This window comes from Tursiops truncatus, chromosome X, assembly GCF_011762595.2.
Source record: "Tursiops truncatus isolate mTurTru1 chromosome X, mTurTru1.mat.Y, whole genome shotgun sequence".
In the NCBI taxonomy this organism is placed as follows: domain Eukaryota; kingdom Metazoa; phylum Chordata; class Mammalia; order Artiodactyla; family Delphinidae; genus Tursiops; species Tursiops truncatus.
The window spans coordinates 42,366,465-42,386,542 of record NC_047055.1 but is presented as its reverse complement, the minus strand read 5'-3'; the positions used below and the strand labels follow the sequence as shown (position 1 = coordinate 42,386,542).

Genomic DNA, 20,078 nt, shown 5'->3' with positions numbered 1-20,078 from the left:
TAGCAGCGGCCGATGCTTCCCTCCACGTATGCCTCCCGCAGGATGACTTCCTGCCTCTTCAGCTCCTGGACAAAAACAGACCCTGGCTAAGACGCTCGCGATTGGCTGAGGGATTGCGTCCTCAGCCAACAAAGGCCATAATTCTGGGCGCCTGAGGGATTAGCTTTCAGGCTAGTGCAGCATGGAGAGACACCCGCCCACGCATCCACCATCACGTCCGACCACTCCTCTCACTGCCGTCTGTCAAGCGTCAGGTGCAAGTCTTTCCCATCCCTTTTCAGTGCGACACACCTCCACGCCGGTCTAAGTGAGAGTGCGGTCACGTGACCCACAGTTAGCCCCACGTGACCGCGCAGTCCGCAAGTCCGCCGCAGCCCCGCAGCACGCAGGGCATAGTCTTGTGCCTCTGGGGTTGAGCTGCTTGCTAGAACAATCTGAAGCTCCTGATGGGGTGAAGATAGAGAGCTGAAAGGAAGGCTGGATTCGGAGCCAAAGCTTCCAGCCCTAAGCCTGGGCCTTGCTCTGTAGGAGCACAGGGCTGGTGAGGAACACCTCATGAGGAGTTTGGAGACCAACTGACTTTCAGTATTCTGTGCAAAACTCGGGTGACGTATTAAAACACACACAGGATCTGTCTTGAAAAATACTGATAGCCAAAACAAACATTCAATCTCCAATTTCCACCACCAGGACGATCTCTGTTAGCACTTGTGGTTTGTGAATGGAAGCAAAACTGCCACTTTGCCCTACTTCCATAAACCTTGCAGCCTAGAATCGGGTGGTGGTGGGGAAAGCAGGTTGCACTGTCAGAAAAATTATACAAAAATTGGGAAAAGACAACATAGGTTACTGGATACTTGTTCAGTGCAGTGCTGGGCTTCACTTTCTGTTGATAGAGCAAGTTTTCAACCCTAAGAGACTTATGTTAACTTGTAGGTATTTTGTCCAATAGCTATGGAAATGATTTATGTCCAGTGGAACAGATAACATAAATGGTTTCAATTTATCGCCCTTAAGATATCAATCAGTTTTGTACTTGATCCAGCAATGTTATACTAACATTTATTAATTTTCTATGTGTGTATGAAATTTAATATACATGTTTTGTTTATATTATTGTGTATATTGTATATACACATCTCCTTCAACCATTCTCATAATCTTAGCAGTTGTTGTGTTGAAAAAAAACTTCCATGTGTTCATTTCTAATTTACAAATCATAATTTTACCTTTTCAAAAATTAACATCCTCAGACAAAACAGAAATAACATTTCACCATGTCTAAAAATAATAAAACATATGATATTTCCCATAAGCCTGTATTCCCTCTCCAAACCAACTCTATCCCTGACTTCCGCAATTCTTGTCTTAAGGTATGGTATGATGTTTTTACTTATTACTGTGGAAAACACACATAACACAAAGCTTACCATTTTAACCATTTTAAAGTGTACAATTCAGTGGCATTAAGTACATGCACAATGCTGTGCAATCATTACCACTATCTACTTCTGGAACTTTGCTGTCACTCCAAAAGGAAACGTGATGATCTTTCAAATGCAACAGTCATGTAAAAAGGTTGCCATCTTTGTACAAGAGACTAGTATAAACTTAGCAACCTTGGTAATTTTACTTTTCTTTAAAACATTTCATAAGCTAATCTTTCTGAAGTCTCATTCCTTTTCAACTTTTCTAAATGAGTTTATCTCTAAAAAATTCTTTTTAACATATATTCATTTACATAACTGTATCCTTTCCAACATGTCCACCTACAACTTGAGGCACTAGATGTAAGCATATTAAAAGAAAAAATCCTTGTCTAATTAATTTTTGTATCTCCCCAATGTCTGTCACTGAAAACTTATTTAGCATAGTGTATTTTCTTCCAGATTATGGAATATATGAAGTTTCTTAGAAAGTCATATTGAAATTGCACAGAAATTGTGTCTATTTACACAGTTTTTAAAATGGGATCTAATTTTCCACAGATGATGTCACAGTCTTCTCTATTACACCAGATATAAAAGCATGTGTCATTTCATGCCAATAAATAGAACATTTTTAATAGCTGCGTGGTATTTCCTTAATACTTTCCTTGGATTAGGATCACAAAGGAAAGCTTATTCCTGACTCCATTTAATTGGTGTGCTGTTGTACTCTTTCACTCTTCAGGTGGCACTGAGCAACACCTGTACTTTGTGTTGCAAAATGTGCAGATCTGGCCCAACTTAGTTCTCCAAAGTGGCCTCATTCCAACTGCATCCCTCATTAAACTTGTCTCACCTATTCCAGGCAGACAGGTTATATCCATACTACTGGAACAGATTTTCCAATTACACACTTTTCTTTACACCGCCACTGCTCACTTCCAAGAATGACCTAATGGGTTGTCTTATCCTACTTTTCAGTGACCAAATTTAAGTGCGTGCCTCTTCTCTGAAGCATTCCTCAAGTACCACAACCCACTGTAATCTCTTCCTTCTTAAGATCCAGGAATGGGATTTTCCAATGAAGGTATGTATGTCATACTACTCATTGTCTATGTTTGTAACTGTGCACATTGTATCTACACCTCGATTTTGAACTGAAGAAGGGTCACTTCTGCCACTTTTCACACAGAACTTTATTGAAAACACAGACTTGAATAGAGAACCATATGTTTAAACAATGAATAGCAGGGTAGGTTACACAGGCGGCTCAGTTCATTGGAAGCGCAATACTGAAAAATACAGCAATGGACAGCAAGACAAATATCAACAAATTTTTTTCAGCACTAATAGTCATTTGGCATCCACAAAATGATCCAGCTCAAACCAAGAATTGGACAAAGTTAACATCAGCATTAAAATATAAGTTACAAAATAAAACCAGACTGAAAACCAAAGCACTACTCAGGGTTCTTTGGGAACATAAGGCTGATCAGAGGCAGGTGGTTAATCATATTAGCTTTGCTGTCCCACCTCAGGATCATTCTGATTGTCTATTTGGACTTGCAGTTCCTCAGCTAACTTCTCAAATTCATGGAATGCAGAAATAAGCGGCTCAAGACTGAAATCATCATCAATTAAGGACATTGTTCCATTTTTTATAATACTACTGATATTCTGAAACATTTTAATAACAATTTGAATGTTATCATTTGTCTCTTCTATGTTAAAGAGACCCACAAATATCGATAGAGCCTTGGCACTGAATAGTTTTTTTTGCCACCATAGGATTTTCAGACAAATTCAATAACATTTTCAGAACGTGAAATTTTGTTCTTGCATTGCCTGTGGTTAATAAGGAGAGAAACCCAGACATATAATTGGCAACGAGTGTGTGATAGTCTGTAGTTGTAGTGAGGTGTCTAAGCATCCTTAATCCAAGCAGCTGCTCAGGGGAACCCACGCTATGAGCAAGGGTTTCCTCACACACTTGACATATGAATGTCTCAATCATGTTTAGATTTGGGTAAGGTGGAGCCATATGAATCATATTTTCCAAAAAACTTGTCCTAACTCGGGAGGAGGGATAATTGAGCAAAGTTTCAATAAGTGAGACAACTCCTGAATCGCGAATGAAATCACGGGTAAACTGAGAAGCAGTCCTCATACCCATGGCAATCTTAGATATTTCATGAATGAAAGGATCTCGAATTTTGTCCATTAATAGAAGGAGTTCTTCAAACTCTTCAGGACCAATTTTAAGCTCACACTGTATGCAGCTGCAGGACCAACTCTCTGGCTCTGCACTCTCCCTGGTCCTAAGATGTTCTCGAATTTCCCTGACTGACCGGTAGGACGGATCATACTGAAATGGGAACTCAGGGTCAGGCTGATCAGGCTGAAGCAAAGATTCCTGCTCTTCCCCTTCTGGGGTAACTTCCACATTCTTGGGCTTTCCCTCAAACATTTCAGAGTATACGGATGCTGCTTCCTCAGGAATTCTAAAGGGGCTTGGGGATGGGAAGCCAATCCCATGACAAGGACCAGGTTTGAATTCAACAGTGACCTCTTCCCAGGTTTGGGGCCTGGATGATACATTAACTCCCTCCTCAGCTGTATCTCTGAACCTGGGGCTAGCCTTGTACACAGGATGGGGATTTAAGTCAAAGCAGGCCTCATCCCTGTCCCAGAACCAGGACCCAAATATGGCCTCTTCTTCAGACTCTGGCCTGGTCTCTTCTCTGGCCACAGCACCCAAACTGGACTTTTCCTCCGCCCAGAACAAGGATCCACCAATGGCCCCCTCCTCGGCCCCTGGCTCAGATTCACAAATGGCTGAAGCCCCAGCCTCCATACTGACCTCTTTCTCTGCCCAGAACCAGGACCCAATAATGACTTCCTCCTCAAACCTGGGCTCTTGTTTGACCCTGTCACTGTTATTAACATCTTTCTGGGCCCTGGGCTTCAAGACAGTGTTAGACTCTTCCTTGTCTCTGGGTCTGAATCTACTATTGGCTTCTTCTCCAGGTAAAAACCAAGACTCTTTATAGTACTCGTCTTCAGACTCAGATTCAAAAAAGTCCTCTCTCTTTGTCCTGAGCTTGGACCTCATATTTGCCTCATCCCTGACTCTGGGCCTGAACAAATTATTGGTATTTTCTCCAGCCCACAAGCAGAATGGGTTGCCAGACTCTTCCTCAGACCCAGACCAGGAATCAATATAGGGTTCTTGCTTGGATCTGGGCCTGGATCTGGGATTAGGCTGATGTTTGGCCCTGTGCCTGGACCTGGTATTGGCCTCTTCCCTAGGCCATGATCTGATACTGGCCTCTTCTCCAGCCCAGAAAGAGGACATTGTAGAGGTCTCATCTGCTGACCAGAATCCAGACTCATTAGAGGCCTCCTCTCTGGCCCTGGACCTGGGATAGCACCAAGACCCCATATTAGTTTCCTCCCCCGATCCAAACCAGGGTTGGATTCCTGTCTGAACCTGGGAGCCAGGAAAGGTCTCAGTGTCTACATTGACCAGTTCCCTATCCACAGATAGGGCCATAGGTTTAGCAGCTGACCCAGACTCAGTATTGACCAGTGGCCAGGTTACTGCATTGGTCTGAGACACGCCCTCTGATTGCGACATTGCCTCAGCCCCGAACTCAGTCTGGGCCCAAGCCTGGGCTTCATCCTTGGGCCTTGCCCCAGGGATTGCCTTGGCTTCAGTCTTAGGACGTGCCCCACCTACTGCCCTGGCTTCAGTTTTGAGTCTTGCCCCTGCCATTGCCTGGGATTCAGTTTTGGGCCTTGCCCCGGCCATTGTCTGCGACTCAGCTTTGGGTCTTGCCCCAGCCATTGTCTGGGACTCTGTTTTAGGCCTTGCCCCAACCATTGCCTTGGACTCGGTTTTGGGCCTTGCCCCAGCCATAGCCTTGGACTCAGTTTTGGGCCTTGCCCCAGGTGTGGCCTGGGTCCTAACCTTTGGTCTGACCACCATTGGGACTTCATTCTCTCTCTCAGCCCCACCTCCAACCTCTTCTCCAGGCTTCTTTTCAGGCTTGGCCTGGACACCAGGCTCAATCTCAGCCCCAGTCATAATACAAGTTACAGAGGAGTCCTGATTAAATACCACTATCCCAGTCTCAGCCTCTACCACAGATCTGTCACAGTTTTCTATCTTCACACTCTAATCTTTCGATGATTCAGGTGATACAGTTGGAAACAAAAGTTAGAGTCAATCACCAGTCCAGCAGTCAATCAGCCTCCTTTCCAATCCCAGTCTCAGCCAATATTACAGACAGAGTGCAGAAGAAGCACAACCAAACTGGGAGAGGATGGATGGTTCCCGGGTGGGTGCACACCTGTTGAGGGTGGTGGTTAGCAGCAATTCCACCACCACCAGAGATGCCACTGAAGATCAATCTAGGAATCGAGAACGACGTGCGGCTTTGAGTCTCTTCCAACTGTGTCACTCCATGCAAAGACCCACACACAGAGACTGGACCTTGAATGCTTCGTGGGAGAGTTAGGCTATCAGAAAGTCTCTCTGTTATCCTCATTTCACCCCACACCCTTTACCCCCAGAGCTGTCACACTGCTTTGCTTGCTACAACACAGGTGAGAAAATGGTGGGAAAGTATCTTGGCAATGGGAGAGGCTGAGGAGCCCTCAGACCAGACCCTAATCACCCTTGGACCTGTGCTGGTCTCCTCTACCCCACCCAAAAGTTGTACCCATTCTCATACCTGCACTGTTGTGGTGAAATTTTCCTCTCCTTGCTTTGTTCCAGTGGTGTTAAGCCTTAAGCAAACAGCAGGCCATCCTATGGATAAGTAAACATACAGGAGAAATTAAGTCTGAGTGCTTGGTTGACAGGCAGACACCCTGATCCCTGATGCAAATATCTCTTTCTGTTTAAGTGTCTAATTTGTCTGATGTTTCCTGTCGCTTGATTCCTGCTCTCAGGTCTTCTCCGCCCATTCACAGCCCAATCCACACCTACCCCAATAGTCCTAATACTCCTGCAGGAAATGAGAAACGGGTTCTGCAGCAGTGTGCAAATCAGAAAGAGAGTAAGACATGTGAATCAAAGACACCCAACTGGATCAAAAACACCTGTCAATCTTCCTCTGTAGCTGCCCCTTGCATTGCCCCACTTTGCACAAACCTCCAGAGATTTAAGGCAGTCTTTTCCTTCTTTCCTTCTTTGCAGAAGTAACCAGCCTTAAAGCAGACCTATGGACCAAAGATAAAAAGGTTAAGACAATCAGAAGACCATGGTAGCAACTAAGCGCCTGATGGACAGACCAATATCAAGGATAGGACTCCATATACTGTCTTTCAATATTCAGAGTCCTCTTAGTAGAATATTCTCATTTTATCTTGGCCCTCTATTTCAGCATTCCAGATAACAAACATCTTCTCTTGACGTCATATTTTTCGCATTGCTCCCTTCTCCAATTCTGAGGATTCACCACTAGGTGCACCACATCCTTTGCCTTGCGCATTATAAATTGGGGGAAGGGCGCCCGCATATTCTAGAAAACAGGTTGTGCAGTGGTACTTGTATTTATAATTTGTCCCACCCTCACCTCCCAGTCCATCTTTTCCACCCCCAATTTTGGATGGAGGTGAGGGAGGAAGGCCAGGAAGTGTGGAGAAACCGGGTGGACAGGAGAATTTTAAGAGGCATTCCTGGATGCCTGACCTGCTCTGGTCGCAGTCATCCCATCCCAATTCGGGTGTCCAGTCACTGGCTGCTGCCCACCCTCACCCCCCATCCCCACACAACTTCAGAAATATAGGCCGTTTTCCCGTCCCTAGTTTTTCTCAAGCCTCTCCTGTACAGATGCACCCTGTGGCCTGAAATCGCCAGACCTACCGCGCACACAGGACATTCTGGCATCAAAGAGGCGCCTGTGGGAAGGGACAGCACCCGGCACGCGGGGTCCCACAGACCCCTTTCCAGAATCAGGGCCCGGGCGGGCGGCCCCCCGCGCCCTCCCGCTTGTCAGCCGGCTCCGACCGCCACCCCCGGGAGCCTCCCCAACGCCCCCAACCCGGCTCCCCTCCGCCATTTCGCCCGCAGCAGCCTCCCCCACAGCCCTCTCCTGGCACAGGCACCGTCGACGGCGGGGCGCGGGCGCCCAGAAAGCCCGCCGGGGAGCGGCCGCGCCGTTTGCCTCCCCAGGATCCGAGGGAAACCCTGTGGCCAAGACTTCGCGCCCCAGGACCGGTCCCCGCCGGTCGCCGCCCCCTCAGCGCCAGGGGTCCCCCAACGATGCGCACCTCTCTCAGGGACCCGCTACGACCCGGTTGCCTCCCCCTCGTCAGGCTGTCAGGGTCCGCGGGGCAGGGTGTGAGCCGCTCGTCGCCCCCAAGACACCCCCACTTGCCTTCGCAGGCGCAGGGTCCCGATGGTCGGCCTCCCCCTCCTGTCGCAGCTCCTCACTCGGATTCCCACTGCTCGCCGTGCGGGCAGAATGGCAAAGAGGCGTCCAGCCCCCCGCGCGGCTGCGCCAAACCCGGCAGGGGCTACGAAGGCTGCGGCACCAACCGCTCGCGGCGAGGGTGTCGGGAAGGGGGCGGAGGGATACTGCACGAATGGGCTCGACGCCCCCTCCCAGACCCACCGTAGTTCCGACCCAGAAAGGGGCGGGGCCTGGAGGAGTCCCGGCCTCAGGGGCGGGGCCACGCCGGCCCTCCACCGCCCCCCGTCGGGCGACCACCTTTCCCATCCCGCACACTTCTGGTACCGCAGCGTGTGGGGTCAGTGGGCGGTGGGCAGTGGGGGCCGGGGTCGGGAGGGTAGGGAGGGGCCGCGCTGGAGGGAGCAGCGGATGGATACAGATCGTCCCGGGGGTTGTGTGTGTGTGTGTTGTGTGTGTGTGTGTCTGTCTGTGTGTGTACCGGACTGATCGGAGTCCGCCCCCCTACCCTCCCCCATCGCACCCGCCATCCTCCCTGGGCGCCAGCGGCAGAGGAGCTGTGAGGACGGCCCTGCCTGGGTCTGCTTTCCACCTTCTGGCGCCGCGGGCGGGAGGAAGGTGGGAGGCGGCGCCCGTGGAGGCCGAGCCACTGCCCCTCTTCTAAGGGAAGGCAGCCCTAGATAGACCTCTGGCCTGAGGAAACAAACCACCTGTCTGCGCCAGTGTCGTCATCCTGTCTGCCACACTGCCATTTTCTCAGTCGCAGTGGTAGCACGGTAGCACACTTTGCCATTTCGCCGCCCCCGCAGTTGCCCAGGAAAGAGGGCCTTTCCCTCTCAGGACACGCACCGGCTCAGACAGTCCTCCCTGTCTCTCATCCCATAGCCAGGTGTCAGGCACCAGGTAGGGCCGGTCCTGGCTTCTCTCCCCGGGTTCTGTCAGGTCTTCTCCTGCAGTTGCCTCCAAGCGCTCATCATCTTTGGCAGGGTGGGAATGTGGCAGGGATTAGAACCAACTGGGATCTCACACACTTGCCATACACACCAGTCTACTTTCCCCAGCCATTCTTTGGAGGACGACCCACCAGGCACCCACTTCCCTAAGACAGAAACCTGCTGGCCCTTGAATCCTCTGATTCCTGCACTCCTATATCCTTCCTGTAGTCTCCAGCCCCTCCTTTCTGTGCTCCATGGGGCAAACAGCAACCCTGGTTAAGCACACCTGTGGTTGAGCACAAACCTGCTGGCACTGTTGCCCGTTTTAAAACCCACCTAAATGGCACCCTCGCTGTTGTAAGCTGAATAAAGGTCCCCCAAAGATGTTCACGTCCTGTTCTCCTGAACCTGTAAATATGTGATGTTACATGGCAAAGGAGAATTAAGGTTGCAGATGGAATTAAGATTGCTAATCAGCTGAATGTAAAGTAAGATTACACTTCTGTATCTTGGCCAATGCCATGGCAAGGCTACTTTAAATGTGGAAGAGGTAGGCAGAAGAGTCAGTGTCACAGTGAAGTTGCATGAGAAAGACGCCACAAGTGGACGGGATATCACTAGTTTTGAAGATGGAAGGAAGCTAGAGGCCAAGGACTGCAGGCAGACCCAGAAGTTGGAAAAGGCAAGGAGACAGATTCTTCCTAGAACCCCTTGGAAGAATGAAGTCCTCCTATCACCTTTATTTCAGACCAGAGAGACCCTTTTCCTATTTCCAACCTTCAGGACTGTAAGATAATATTTTATTGTTTTTGTTTTTTTAAGCCAGCAAGATTGTGGTAATTTGTTACAGCAGCAGTGGGAACCGAATTCACTCACCATCCTGATAAAGTCCATTCCCCTTCACTTTCTTGAATTGGGCTTCAGGCCCTGGGAGGATCAATCTGGGCCCTCATCTCTTACCACTATAACCACCCTCTTAAGCGCCTTCTCTCTTTTCTAAAGAAGAGAGAATTTGCAATCATCTTTGAGGTTCGTCTTGGAGAGAGTCCCTATTTACTGAATATCATGGATGCTTACCAGGATGAAAAGGGAACCTTATTCTTACCATGAATTTTCATATCAGCTTTTACTTGTTATTAGATATTTATTATAACTGTACAATATTTAGGTGATAGAGAAAAAATCTAGAGATGATTCTATACTATATCTAGAGACAACAGATGTCAGTTTTCAGAGGAATGTCTTTCACTGTGCTCTTTCAATGGCCTTAGCTGAACTGTGGATTTTCTTTGTTCCAAAGTATACTCTCTTGGGTGAATGCCAGGGTGGAAGAAGGGAGTCTGAGCTCTTCTGGGATCTGTGCGTGTGCATGAATCTCTTTGCCTCTCTGAACTGTTCTTTCCACATCTGAAAGTGTCTGGTGCCTTTTTTTCCTCTGGTGCCTTTTATTTGTTCAACAACTATATATGAATATGTACTTTGTCATAGGCACAAACAAAAAAGAAAGAAATCTCTGTTCTCGTGGAGGTGACATTTATTTGTAATTTCATTCTTATTAATTTCTTGTCTAAAAATTTACAGATTTATCCAAAGTCATACCAGCAAGCTTATCTGACAATTCTGGATATTGTGAAATCTTGATTCCAAGATACTTTCTGACAGAAGAGTGAATCTACCACTAGCTGACAGATTATACTGTGAGATTTTGAAATACCTGTTGGACAATTTATTGTTAATTCATTTAGAGAACAAACACTACGACTCATTAACATTTATTGAACTGAGAAAAGTCCTATTTTAAGCTCTTTATGTGTATTAGCTCACAAAACTATTGGACATTATGGACTACTATCAAAATAATCTGTTACCTTCATGTAACAGGGAAGGAAACCAGCTCGGATGAGTTGTTTCATCTTTAAAGTCAGAGGGAAAAATAAAAGAGTAAAATATTAAAAGGATGCTGACCTATGTCTGTCTGACTGGTAGGCACTATTTACTTCATCCTAAAATGGATTCCAGTCTAATAGATTCCGATGGCCAAGGTTCCACTCCCCTGTGTCTCCAACAGACCTGTGTAACCCTGACTTACCCCTGAAATCTAAATCTCAGAACCAAATAACCCCCAAGCATTAAGCCCAGGATACAGATGCAGCTGTGTTATATCATACCTACAGCTCTGCCCCTCACCCCACCCCACCTCCTACATACTTATGCACGTGAACTTTCACACTAGCATATTCCTTGCCTATGCAACACACATGATCTACTCCTCTTCCCTCTTAATCACCATGGACACAGACCTGTTTTTGTCTATTAAGCTTAACTTGGCTATATTCTGTTGTTTTAATTTGCAATTCCATAATGACATAGAATGTTGAGCATCTTTTCATATACTTATTTGCCATCTGTATATCTTTTTTGGTCAATTATCTGTTCAGATCATTGACCTTTTTTTAAAACAAGATTGACTGTTTTCTTATTGTTAAATTTTAAGGGTTCTTTGTATATTTTGGATACCAGTCTTCTATCAGATGTTTTGCAAAGTTTTCTTCTCAATCTCCACTTGTCTTTTCATTCTATTAATAGAGTATTTTGCAGAGAAGGTTTATTTTTAATGAAGTCCAACTTACCAATATTTTCTTTCTTGGATCACACTTTTGATGTTGTATCTACAAAGTCCTTGCCAAACACAAAACTACCTAGATCTTTTACTATGTTGTCTTCTAGGAGTTTTATAGTTTTGCCTTTTACATGTAAGTCTATAATTCATTTTAAGTTAGTATTACTGAAAGATGTAATGTACGAGTCTAGATTTTCTTTGCATGTAGACGACCAGTCGTTCTAGCATCATCTGTTGAAATGATTATCCTTTCTCCATTGAATTACCTTTGCTCTTCTATCAACAACTGGTTGAATATATTTGTGTGGTTCTCTTTCTGGTCTCTCTCTTTTGTTGCATTGATCTATTTGTCTTTTCTTTTGCCAGTACCACACTGTCTGGATTACTGTGGCTTTATGGAAAATATTGAATTTGGGTAATGTCAGTCCTCTGATGTTCTTCTCCTTCAATGTTTGCTATTCTTGGTCTTTTGCCTTTCAAGATAAACTTTATAATCTGTTTGCTGATATCCATAAGATAACTTGCAGGGATTTTGATTGGGATTGCATGGAACCTATAAGTTGGGAAGAACTGACATCTTGACAATATTGAGTTTTCCTATACTTGCACATGAAAAAGCTCCACATTTATTTAGATCTTTGATTTCTTTCATCAGTGTTTTGTAGTTTTCCTCATATAAGCATTGTACATAATTTGTTAGATTTTGCCTAAATATTTCATTTTTGGTGCTAATATAAATGGTATTATTTTTAATGTCAAATTCCATTTTTTCAATGCTGGTATATAAGAAAATTTGAATTTTGTATATTAAGCTCGTATCTGGCAACAGTGCTATAATTGCTTATTAGTTCCAGGGTTTTTTTTGTTGATTCTTTGAGATTCCTACAGATATGATCATGTCATCTTTGAACAAGTAGTTTTAATTCTTCCTTCCCCATCTGTACATTTTTATTTATTTTTCTTCTCTTATTGCAACAGCTAGGACATCCTGTGTGATATTAAACAGGAATGATGAGTGGGAACATCCTCTCCTTGTTCCTAATCTTAGCAGAAAAGCATCTAGTTGCTCAGCCTTGTGATGTTAGCTGTAGGTTTTTTTGTAGATGTTCTTCATTAAGTTTAAGGAGTTTCCTCTATTCCTAGTTTTCTCACTTTTTATCATGAATGGGTGTTCAATTTTTCCAAATGCTTTTTCTGCTCTAAATGATCATAGTTTTCTTTGTTAGCCTTTGATGAGATGGATTACATTAATTGATTTTCAAAATTTGAACCAGCATTGTATACTTGGAATAAATTCCACTAGGTTGTGGTGTCTAATTCTTTTTATACATTGTTGGGTTTTATTGGCTAACATTTTGTGAGGATTTTTATACCTATGTGCATGAAAGAAACTGGCCTGCAATTTTTCCTTTTTGTAATGTATGTGCTTGGTTTGGGTACTAGGTTAATGCTGTTCTCATAGAATTTGGGGGGGGATTTATTCCCTCAACTTCTATTTTCTTTAAGTGATTGTGTAAAGTTGGTATAATTTCTTCATTAAATGTTTGATATAATTCACCAGTGAACCTGAGTCTGGTGTTTCCTCTTTTGTAAGGTTAATCATTGATTCAATTTCTTTAATAGTTATAGGTATATGCAGAGTACCTATTTATCCTTGTGTCAATTTTGGTAGATGTGTCTTTCAAGAAATTGTAATTCTTCTAGGTTGTCAATGTTTTGGGACAAAGTTGTTCATAATATTCCATTATTATCCTTTTAAGGTCCATGGGAACATTTCTGGTGTTAGCAATTTGTGTCTTTTCTCCCTTTTCTTAGTTAACTTGGCTAGAGGCATATAAATTTTATTAATCTTTCAAAGAACCAACTTTTGGTTTTATTGAATTCCTCTACTGATTTCCTGTTTTTAATAGCACTGATTTCTGCTCTAATTTTTAAAATCTCTTTCCTTCTGGTTACTTTGGATTTAATTTGCTCTTCTTTCTCTAGTGGCTAAGGTGGAAAATTCAGTTATTAATTTTAGATTGTTTTTCCTTTCTAATACATTCATTCAATGCTATAAATTTCCCTCTAAACATCCCACAACTTTGATAAATTTTCACAATTTTTTTTAGAATATTTAAAAATTTCTCTTGAGAGTTCTTTGACCCACGTACTATTTAGAAGTGTGTTGGTTAATCTCCAAGTGTTTTAGGGTTTCCAGTTATTCTTCTGTAATTAATGTTTAGTTTAATTTCATTGTGATCTGAGAGCATGGTTTGAATGATGTCTATTCTTTAAAAAATTTTAAGGTATGTTTTATATCCCAGGATGTGGTCTATCTTGCTGAATGTTCCATGTGAGCTTGAGAAGAATCTGTATTCTGCTGCTTTGGATGAACAAAACAGAATACACAAAAATTTATAAATATTAACTAGGTACTGTTGATTGATGGTGCTGTTCAATTCAAGTTTGTTTTTACTGATTTTTCTACCTTCTGAGTCTGTCAATTACTGATAGTGTGGTGTTGAAGTCTCCCACTCTAATAGTGGATTTGTCTTTTTTCCTTCAATTCTGTCCGTTTTTGCCCTATGTATTTCTGTACTTTTTTGTCAGGTGCATACACATTAAGGATTGTTATGTCTTCTTTGAGAACTGGGCCACTTATCAGTATGTAATTCCCCCTTTCTCCTGGTAATGTTCCATGCTCTGCATCCTGTTTTATCTGAAATTAATAGAGCTACTCTGGCTTTCACTTGTTTAATGTAAATTCATTTAATGGTATTTCTTTCTCCATCCCTTTATTTTTAATCTATTGGTGTCTTTATATTTCAAGTAGGTTTCTTTTAGACTACATGTAGCTGGATCTTATTTATTTAATCCACCCTGACAGTCTATCTTTTTTGATTGGTGTTAAACCATTGACATCTATGATCATTGATACAGCTGGATAAATACCTACCATATTTGTCACTGTTTTCCATACGTTGCCCTTTTTCTGTTTTTGTCTTATCTTTTTCTGCCTTCTCTGTTTTAAATTGTACATTTTATATGATATCATTTCTCTCTTCTCTTAGCATATAATGATACTTCTAATTTTACTTTTCTAGTGGTTGCCCTAGAGTTTGCAATATTCAAGGCCACTTTCAAATAACACCATACTGTTTCACAGGTAGTGCAAGTACTTTACAACAGAGTATTTCTAATTCCTCCCTCTTACCCCTTATAACATTACGTGTCATTCATTTCACTTATCTGTAAGCTGTAATCACCACATACACTGTTGATATGCTTATTTTGAACAAACTGTAATCTGTTAAATCAACTATGAATAAAAAGACTTCATTTCACCTTCATTTATTCCTTCTCTAACACTCTTCCTTTTTTCAATAGATATGAATTTTTGATCTATATACATTTCCTTCTCTCTGAAGAATTTTGTTTAACATCCCCTGCAGGACAAGTCTACTGGGGACAAATTCTCTCAATTTTTGTTTGACTGAGAATGTCTTTATTTCTCCTTCACTTTCAAAGAATAACTTTACCTGAATACAGAATTCTAGATTGGTATTTTTTTTCCTTCAACACTTTAAACATTTCTCTCCACTCTCTTCTTGCTTCTATGGTCTCTGAAGAGAAATCTGATATAATTCTTGCTCCTGCTCCTCTATAGGTAATGTGGTAGGTTTCTCTGGTTTTTTTCAACATTTTCTCTTTGACTTTGATATTCTCCCATCTGAATATAATAGCCTAGGTATAGATATTCTGGGTTTTATCCTGCTTCATGTTCTCTGAGCTTCCTAGATCTATGGTTTGAAGTGTGTCATTAATTTTGGAAACTTCTCAGCCATCATTACTCAAATATTTCATCTGTTTCTCTCTTTTCTGTCTTTGTGGTATTTCTATTACATGTATGTTACACCTTTTGTAACTGTCCCACAATTTGTGGATATTTTGTTCAGTCTTTTTCACTCTTCTATCGCTTTGTATTCTCTTTTGGAAGTTTCTACTGACATTTCTTCAAGCTCATTGACTTATTCTCAGCCATGTTCAGTCTATTGAGGAGCCCATCAAAAACATTCTTCATTTCTTTTACACTGTTTTTGATTTCTAGCATTTACTTTTTGATTCTTTCTTAGGGTTTATAGCTCTGTGTTTATACTACCATCTGTTTTTGCATGTTGTCCACTTTTTCCATTAGAGCATTTAGCATATTAACCATGGTTGTTTTAAATTCCTGGTCTAATTCCAAAATTTCTGCCATATCTGGATCTGTTTCTGATGCTTGCTCTGTCTCTTGATACTGGTGTGCTGGGGTTTTTTCTTTGTTCATTTGTTTTGTTTTTGTGAGATTTTTTGGCTTTTAGTATGCCTTGTAATTTTTTGTTAAAAGGTAGACAGTATGGGTTAAAGAAACTGAGGTAAATAGGCTGTTAGCATGAGGTTTTATGTTTATCTGGCTAGGAGTTAGGCTGTGTATACTGTTTGCTATAGCTCTATGTGTCAGAGGTTAAATATTCTGTTGTCCTTGTTTTAGTTTCTCCTGTTGTCTTTGGGTTTCCCTAGAGACTTTTTAAAACAGAAATGTGACCTTGCCGAGGCTGGGGAGGCATCTTGGTACTGTATGTGATACAAATGATGCCCTTACAAGGATATCACATCTAGCTTTTATCTTAATATTTAGAAAGGAATGTGCAAACATCACAGAACCATGTTTCCCAAATATTATTCCATTGAACATGAGGCCATCAGGATGTTAAGTGGCATTCCATTTTTTAACGTGGTCTAATGAAACTGGGAAATGTTATAGAAGACCCTGAAATATTTTGATTAAAATGATGTGAAAGGCCTGTGAATAGAGTTTAAAAAAGAAGAGATTTTTTAGGAGTAAAATAAAGCTGAGGGGAGATGTAAGTAGTTGGAGGGTTATTATAAGCTAGATATACCACAGCTGCCTTATCTGCATAAAGTCTTAAGTTGACATACTGCAGCAAGAGAGAGATGGGTCAGAAATGGACTGCATAGTGAGGTTGTGAGAGAAAAATATTAACTTATTATTGTAAGAGAGCATATCATCTTCAACTCTGGACACATGATAGGAAAGGCAAAAAACCATTTAAGGATGATTTATGTGTCTTGCTGCCTGAAGCTGCCAGGAAGGTAACTCTGAATTTCTTTCTCACTCCAGAATTCCATGACCCTAGTCCTGTAGATCCTAGGATGCGGGGTAGAGACGTTTTCTTAAAGAAGGTCTGAGATGTACACTTCCTTCAGCTTTAATCTGCTCTTATTAGACATGAGCCTTATTGATGTGGTTGGAAGGTGTGGGGGGAATGGGAAACATTCTATGGTTCTATTATTTGGTCTCAGTGTTTCAGTGAGCCTTTGTCCCTGGTTTGTGACATTCACAAGTGCTTCTCAGTTTTTTTCTTTTTTAGGTGAGACAGGAGGTCTATAGGGGGCTAGTGTTGTGTATTTTCCTCTAGTCTGTGAACTCACAAGTGTTTCTTACCATTTTTTTCCCCTCAAGGCAAGATAAGAAATGCTAGATGGGGCTGGAATTGAAAAAAAAAAGCCTTTCCCCTAGTGGGATAAGGCTCTAGTAGTTTTTTCCCATTCAGAGCAGGCAGTTGTCATGGAGAATGCTCTGAGTGTATTTCAAAATGTTTGCTCTTCCCATCCTCCTGCTGTATCCATGAGGGAATACTTCTTGGCTCTTCATCATGAGAACTGAGTGGTTTTCCTGGAGGTCAAATCCACAAAAGCTCCTGTAAGACTGTGACACACAGAATTTCTCACTCCCTTGATGGTCCACACTCAGCCTCCAGCAATTTATCAAAATTACCATTTAAGTGTTCCTATCAGTTTTGGTTCCAGTGGATTCTACTCCAGGTAAGCAGATCTCAACTATGACTCTGAATTTGTCTGTTTCTCCAGATTTTGTAGTGGTGGTTTTGTCTATGATCTTAGTTATCTGATGGGTCCAAGAAAAGCCAGGTATTTTCAGTGTTTTCAGATTTTTCTTGTTGTGACTTTGGGAGTCACGACTTCCAGGTTCTTTATATATTGCAACTGAAACCAAAATTTTGGATGGAAGACTTAACTTATGCTGTTTGAAGATGTGTTGACAGCTATTTCCCCTCAAGTCTCTGTATACCCTTTAACTCATTCCTCTTCCTTATTCAAGTACTTACTCAAATTGACCACTGAATAAGTGTTATTTGCGCCACCATAAAGGAAGTGACAGAAGGTGATAGTAATTTTTTATTTTACAACTAAGAGTTATTTAACAGAAATTATTTGAACCAGGAATTCTACTTCTAGGAGTATGCCCTAAAGAAATAGTTAAGGATGTGCAAGCCAGTTTAGCTACCAGTGTATCAGTCCTCTGCTATCCCTTCAACTATGGGATGATTGTAGAGAAGAAAAATATCACAGAGGGAGTGCACTGAAGGCATAGATGGAAACAGAAAAACTGAGATAAGTGGTCTAGACAGCAGCAAACACAAACACCTACACGATCCACAGATCTGTTTTTCAAGATCTGTTCTCAGTATTCTGGAATTCATCCAGGTGATCATGTGGGGTATAAAAGGGCAAAAACAATAACTTGACTGAAATAAATAAAAACACACAGGTGAAATGTACCATTTAGTGACAGAAATTTACTATAGGAATGTTCAACACAGAATTGTTTTTAATAGGAAAAATAGAGATAACCTAAATATATGAGTATAGGAAATTTGTTAATTGTGGCAAGCTTGGTAGATGGGATTCTATGCCAACAATAAATGGAAGTGTCTGTTTCAGAAACACCTTGTCAGCATTGGGCTTTATCCAACTTTTATTTTTGTCAATATGCTGGGTAAAAAATGGAATACTATTATTTTGATTTGTATTTCTACGATTGTGCAGAAGCATATCAGGGCATACTACATTAAGGTAGCAGTAACAAATGACCCTCAAATCTCAGTAACTTAAAGCAACAAAAATGTATTTCTGTTCATACTACATACCCAACACAGGCTGGTTGGGGCTACACTTACTAAGATTAAAGTGATGGAACAGTCACTATATGGAACATTGCTGGTTACCATGGAATAGGAAAAGACAGATCATGACAAATCACACAGTGGCTATTAAAATTTTACCCCCAGAACTGACAAAAATTTTTCTGTTATGTTCCACTAATTAAAGCAAGTTATATGGCCATAGCTGTGTTCAAAAGGAATGGGGAAGTGCAAGACTAAGTGTCTGAAAATTACACAGAAGGAAATCTTGGTTAGATTGCCATATATGTTCTAACTAGTGTTTCTAGTATATTCTATCTTTTCACTTGCTTATGGTAATTTACAACAGCTTTATTGAGATACAGTCTACTTACCATACAATTCACCAATTTAAAGTGTACGATTCAATGGCATTTAATATATTCAGAATTGTGAATGCATCATCAAAATCAATTTTGGAACATTTTCATTAGCCCAAGAATATACCCTGTAGCCCTTAGCTATCAGACTCCTTGCCCCTATTCCTAAACCAGAGACAACAACGAATCTGCTTTCTGTCTCTGTAAATTGGCCTTTTCTGGACATTTCATATAAATGGAATCATGTGATATGTGGTCCTTACTAGCTTCTTTCACTTATCACTTGTAACATGTATCAGTACATCATTGTTTTATTGCTGAAAATTATCCCATGATATAAGCAGGCCACATTTTATTTATCCATTTATCAGCGATGTATATTTGGGTTGTTTCCACTTATTGACTATTATGAATAATGCTGTTATGAATGCTTGTGTTCAACATTTTGTTTGGACATATGTTTTCATTTCTCTTAGATGTATACCCAGGAGTAGAATTGATGGAACGTATGGTCACCTTTTGAAGTTACTGTTTCCCAAAACAACCACACCACTTTACATTCCCACCAGCAGTGTATGAGGATTCCAGTATCTCCCTATACTTTCTAGCACCTTTTATTATCTGTCTTTAGTATTATAGTCATCCTAGTGGGCGTGAAATGGTACCTAACTGTGGTTTTGATTTTCCTAATGGCTGATGATGTTGAGCATCTTTTCATGTGCTTATTGGCCACTTTTATGTCTTCTTTGGATAAACGTCTATCCAGGTCCTTTGACCATTTAAAAATTGGATTATCTTTTTATTATTGATTTGTACCTTTATTATTGAGTTGGAACCGTTTTTTATACATTTTAGATCCAAGTCCCTTACCAAATGTATGATTTGCAAAATTCTCTCCAATTTTGTGGGTTGGTGTTTCATTTACAATCTTGATTGTGCCTTTTGAAGCACAAAAGTTTTTAATTTTGATGATGTCCAGTTTGTCTATTTTTCCTTCTGTTGCTTGTGCTTTTCATGTCATATGTTTGAAACTACTACTTAATCCAAGGTCACATAAATTTATACCTATGTTTTATAGTTTTAGGTCTTACATTTAGGACGTTGATCAATTTTGAGTTTTAAAATATGGTGTGAGGTAGGGATCCAAATTCATTCTTTTGCATGTGCCTATCCAGTTGTGCCAGCATCATTTGTTGAAAAGACAATTCTTACCCCATTGTATGGTCCTCGAATCCTTGTCAAAACTCAATAAATATAAAGATTTATTTCTGGACTCTCAATTCTATTCCACTGATATGTGTGTGTGTGTGTATGTGTCTGTGTATATATATA

The 20,078-nt window shown here is 41.6% G+C and overlaps 2 protein-coding genes across 2 annotated transcripts in view; both read right to left on the bottom strand.

Moving 5' to 3' along the window:
* Positions 1-20,078, bottom strand: part of GPRASP3 (G protein-coupled receptor associated sorting protein family member 3) — a 95,336-nt gene that overhangs the window by 15,734 nt on the left and 59,524 nt on the right. The window contains exons 2-3 of the mRNA XM_019949372.3: positions 6,586-6,653; positions 6,164-6,240 (exon numbers count right to left, since the gene is read on the bottom strand). The gene's annotated coding sequence lies outside the window, so the exon portion shown is untranslated. The remainder of the gene's footprint in view (positions 1-6,163; positions 6,241-6,585; positions 6,654-20,078) is intronic.
* Positions 2,606-20,078, bottom strand: part of GPRASP2 (G protein-coupled receptor associated sorting protein 2) — a 136,528-nt gene continuing 119,055 nt past the window's right edge. The window contains 4 exon segments of the mRNA XM_073799200.1: positions 2,606-3,203; positions 3,205-5,948; positions 6,164-6,240; positions 6,586-6,653. Of these exon segments, the coding sequence (XP_073655301.1) occupies positions 2,943-3,203; positions 3,205-5,514 (2,571 nt within the window). The 5' untranslated portion in view covers positions 5,515-5,948; positions 6,164-6,240; positions 6,586-6,653 and the 3' untranslated portion in view covers positions 2,606-2,942.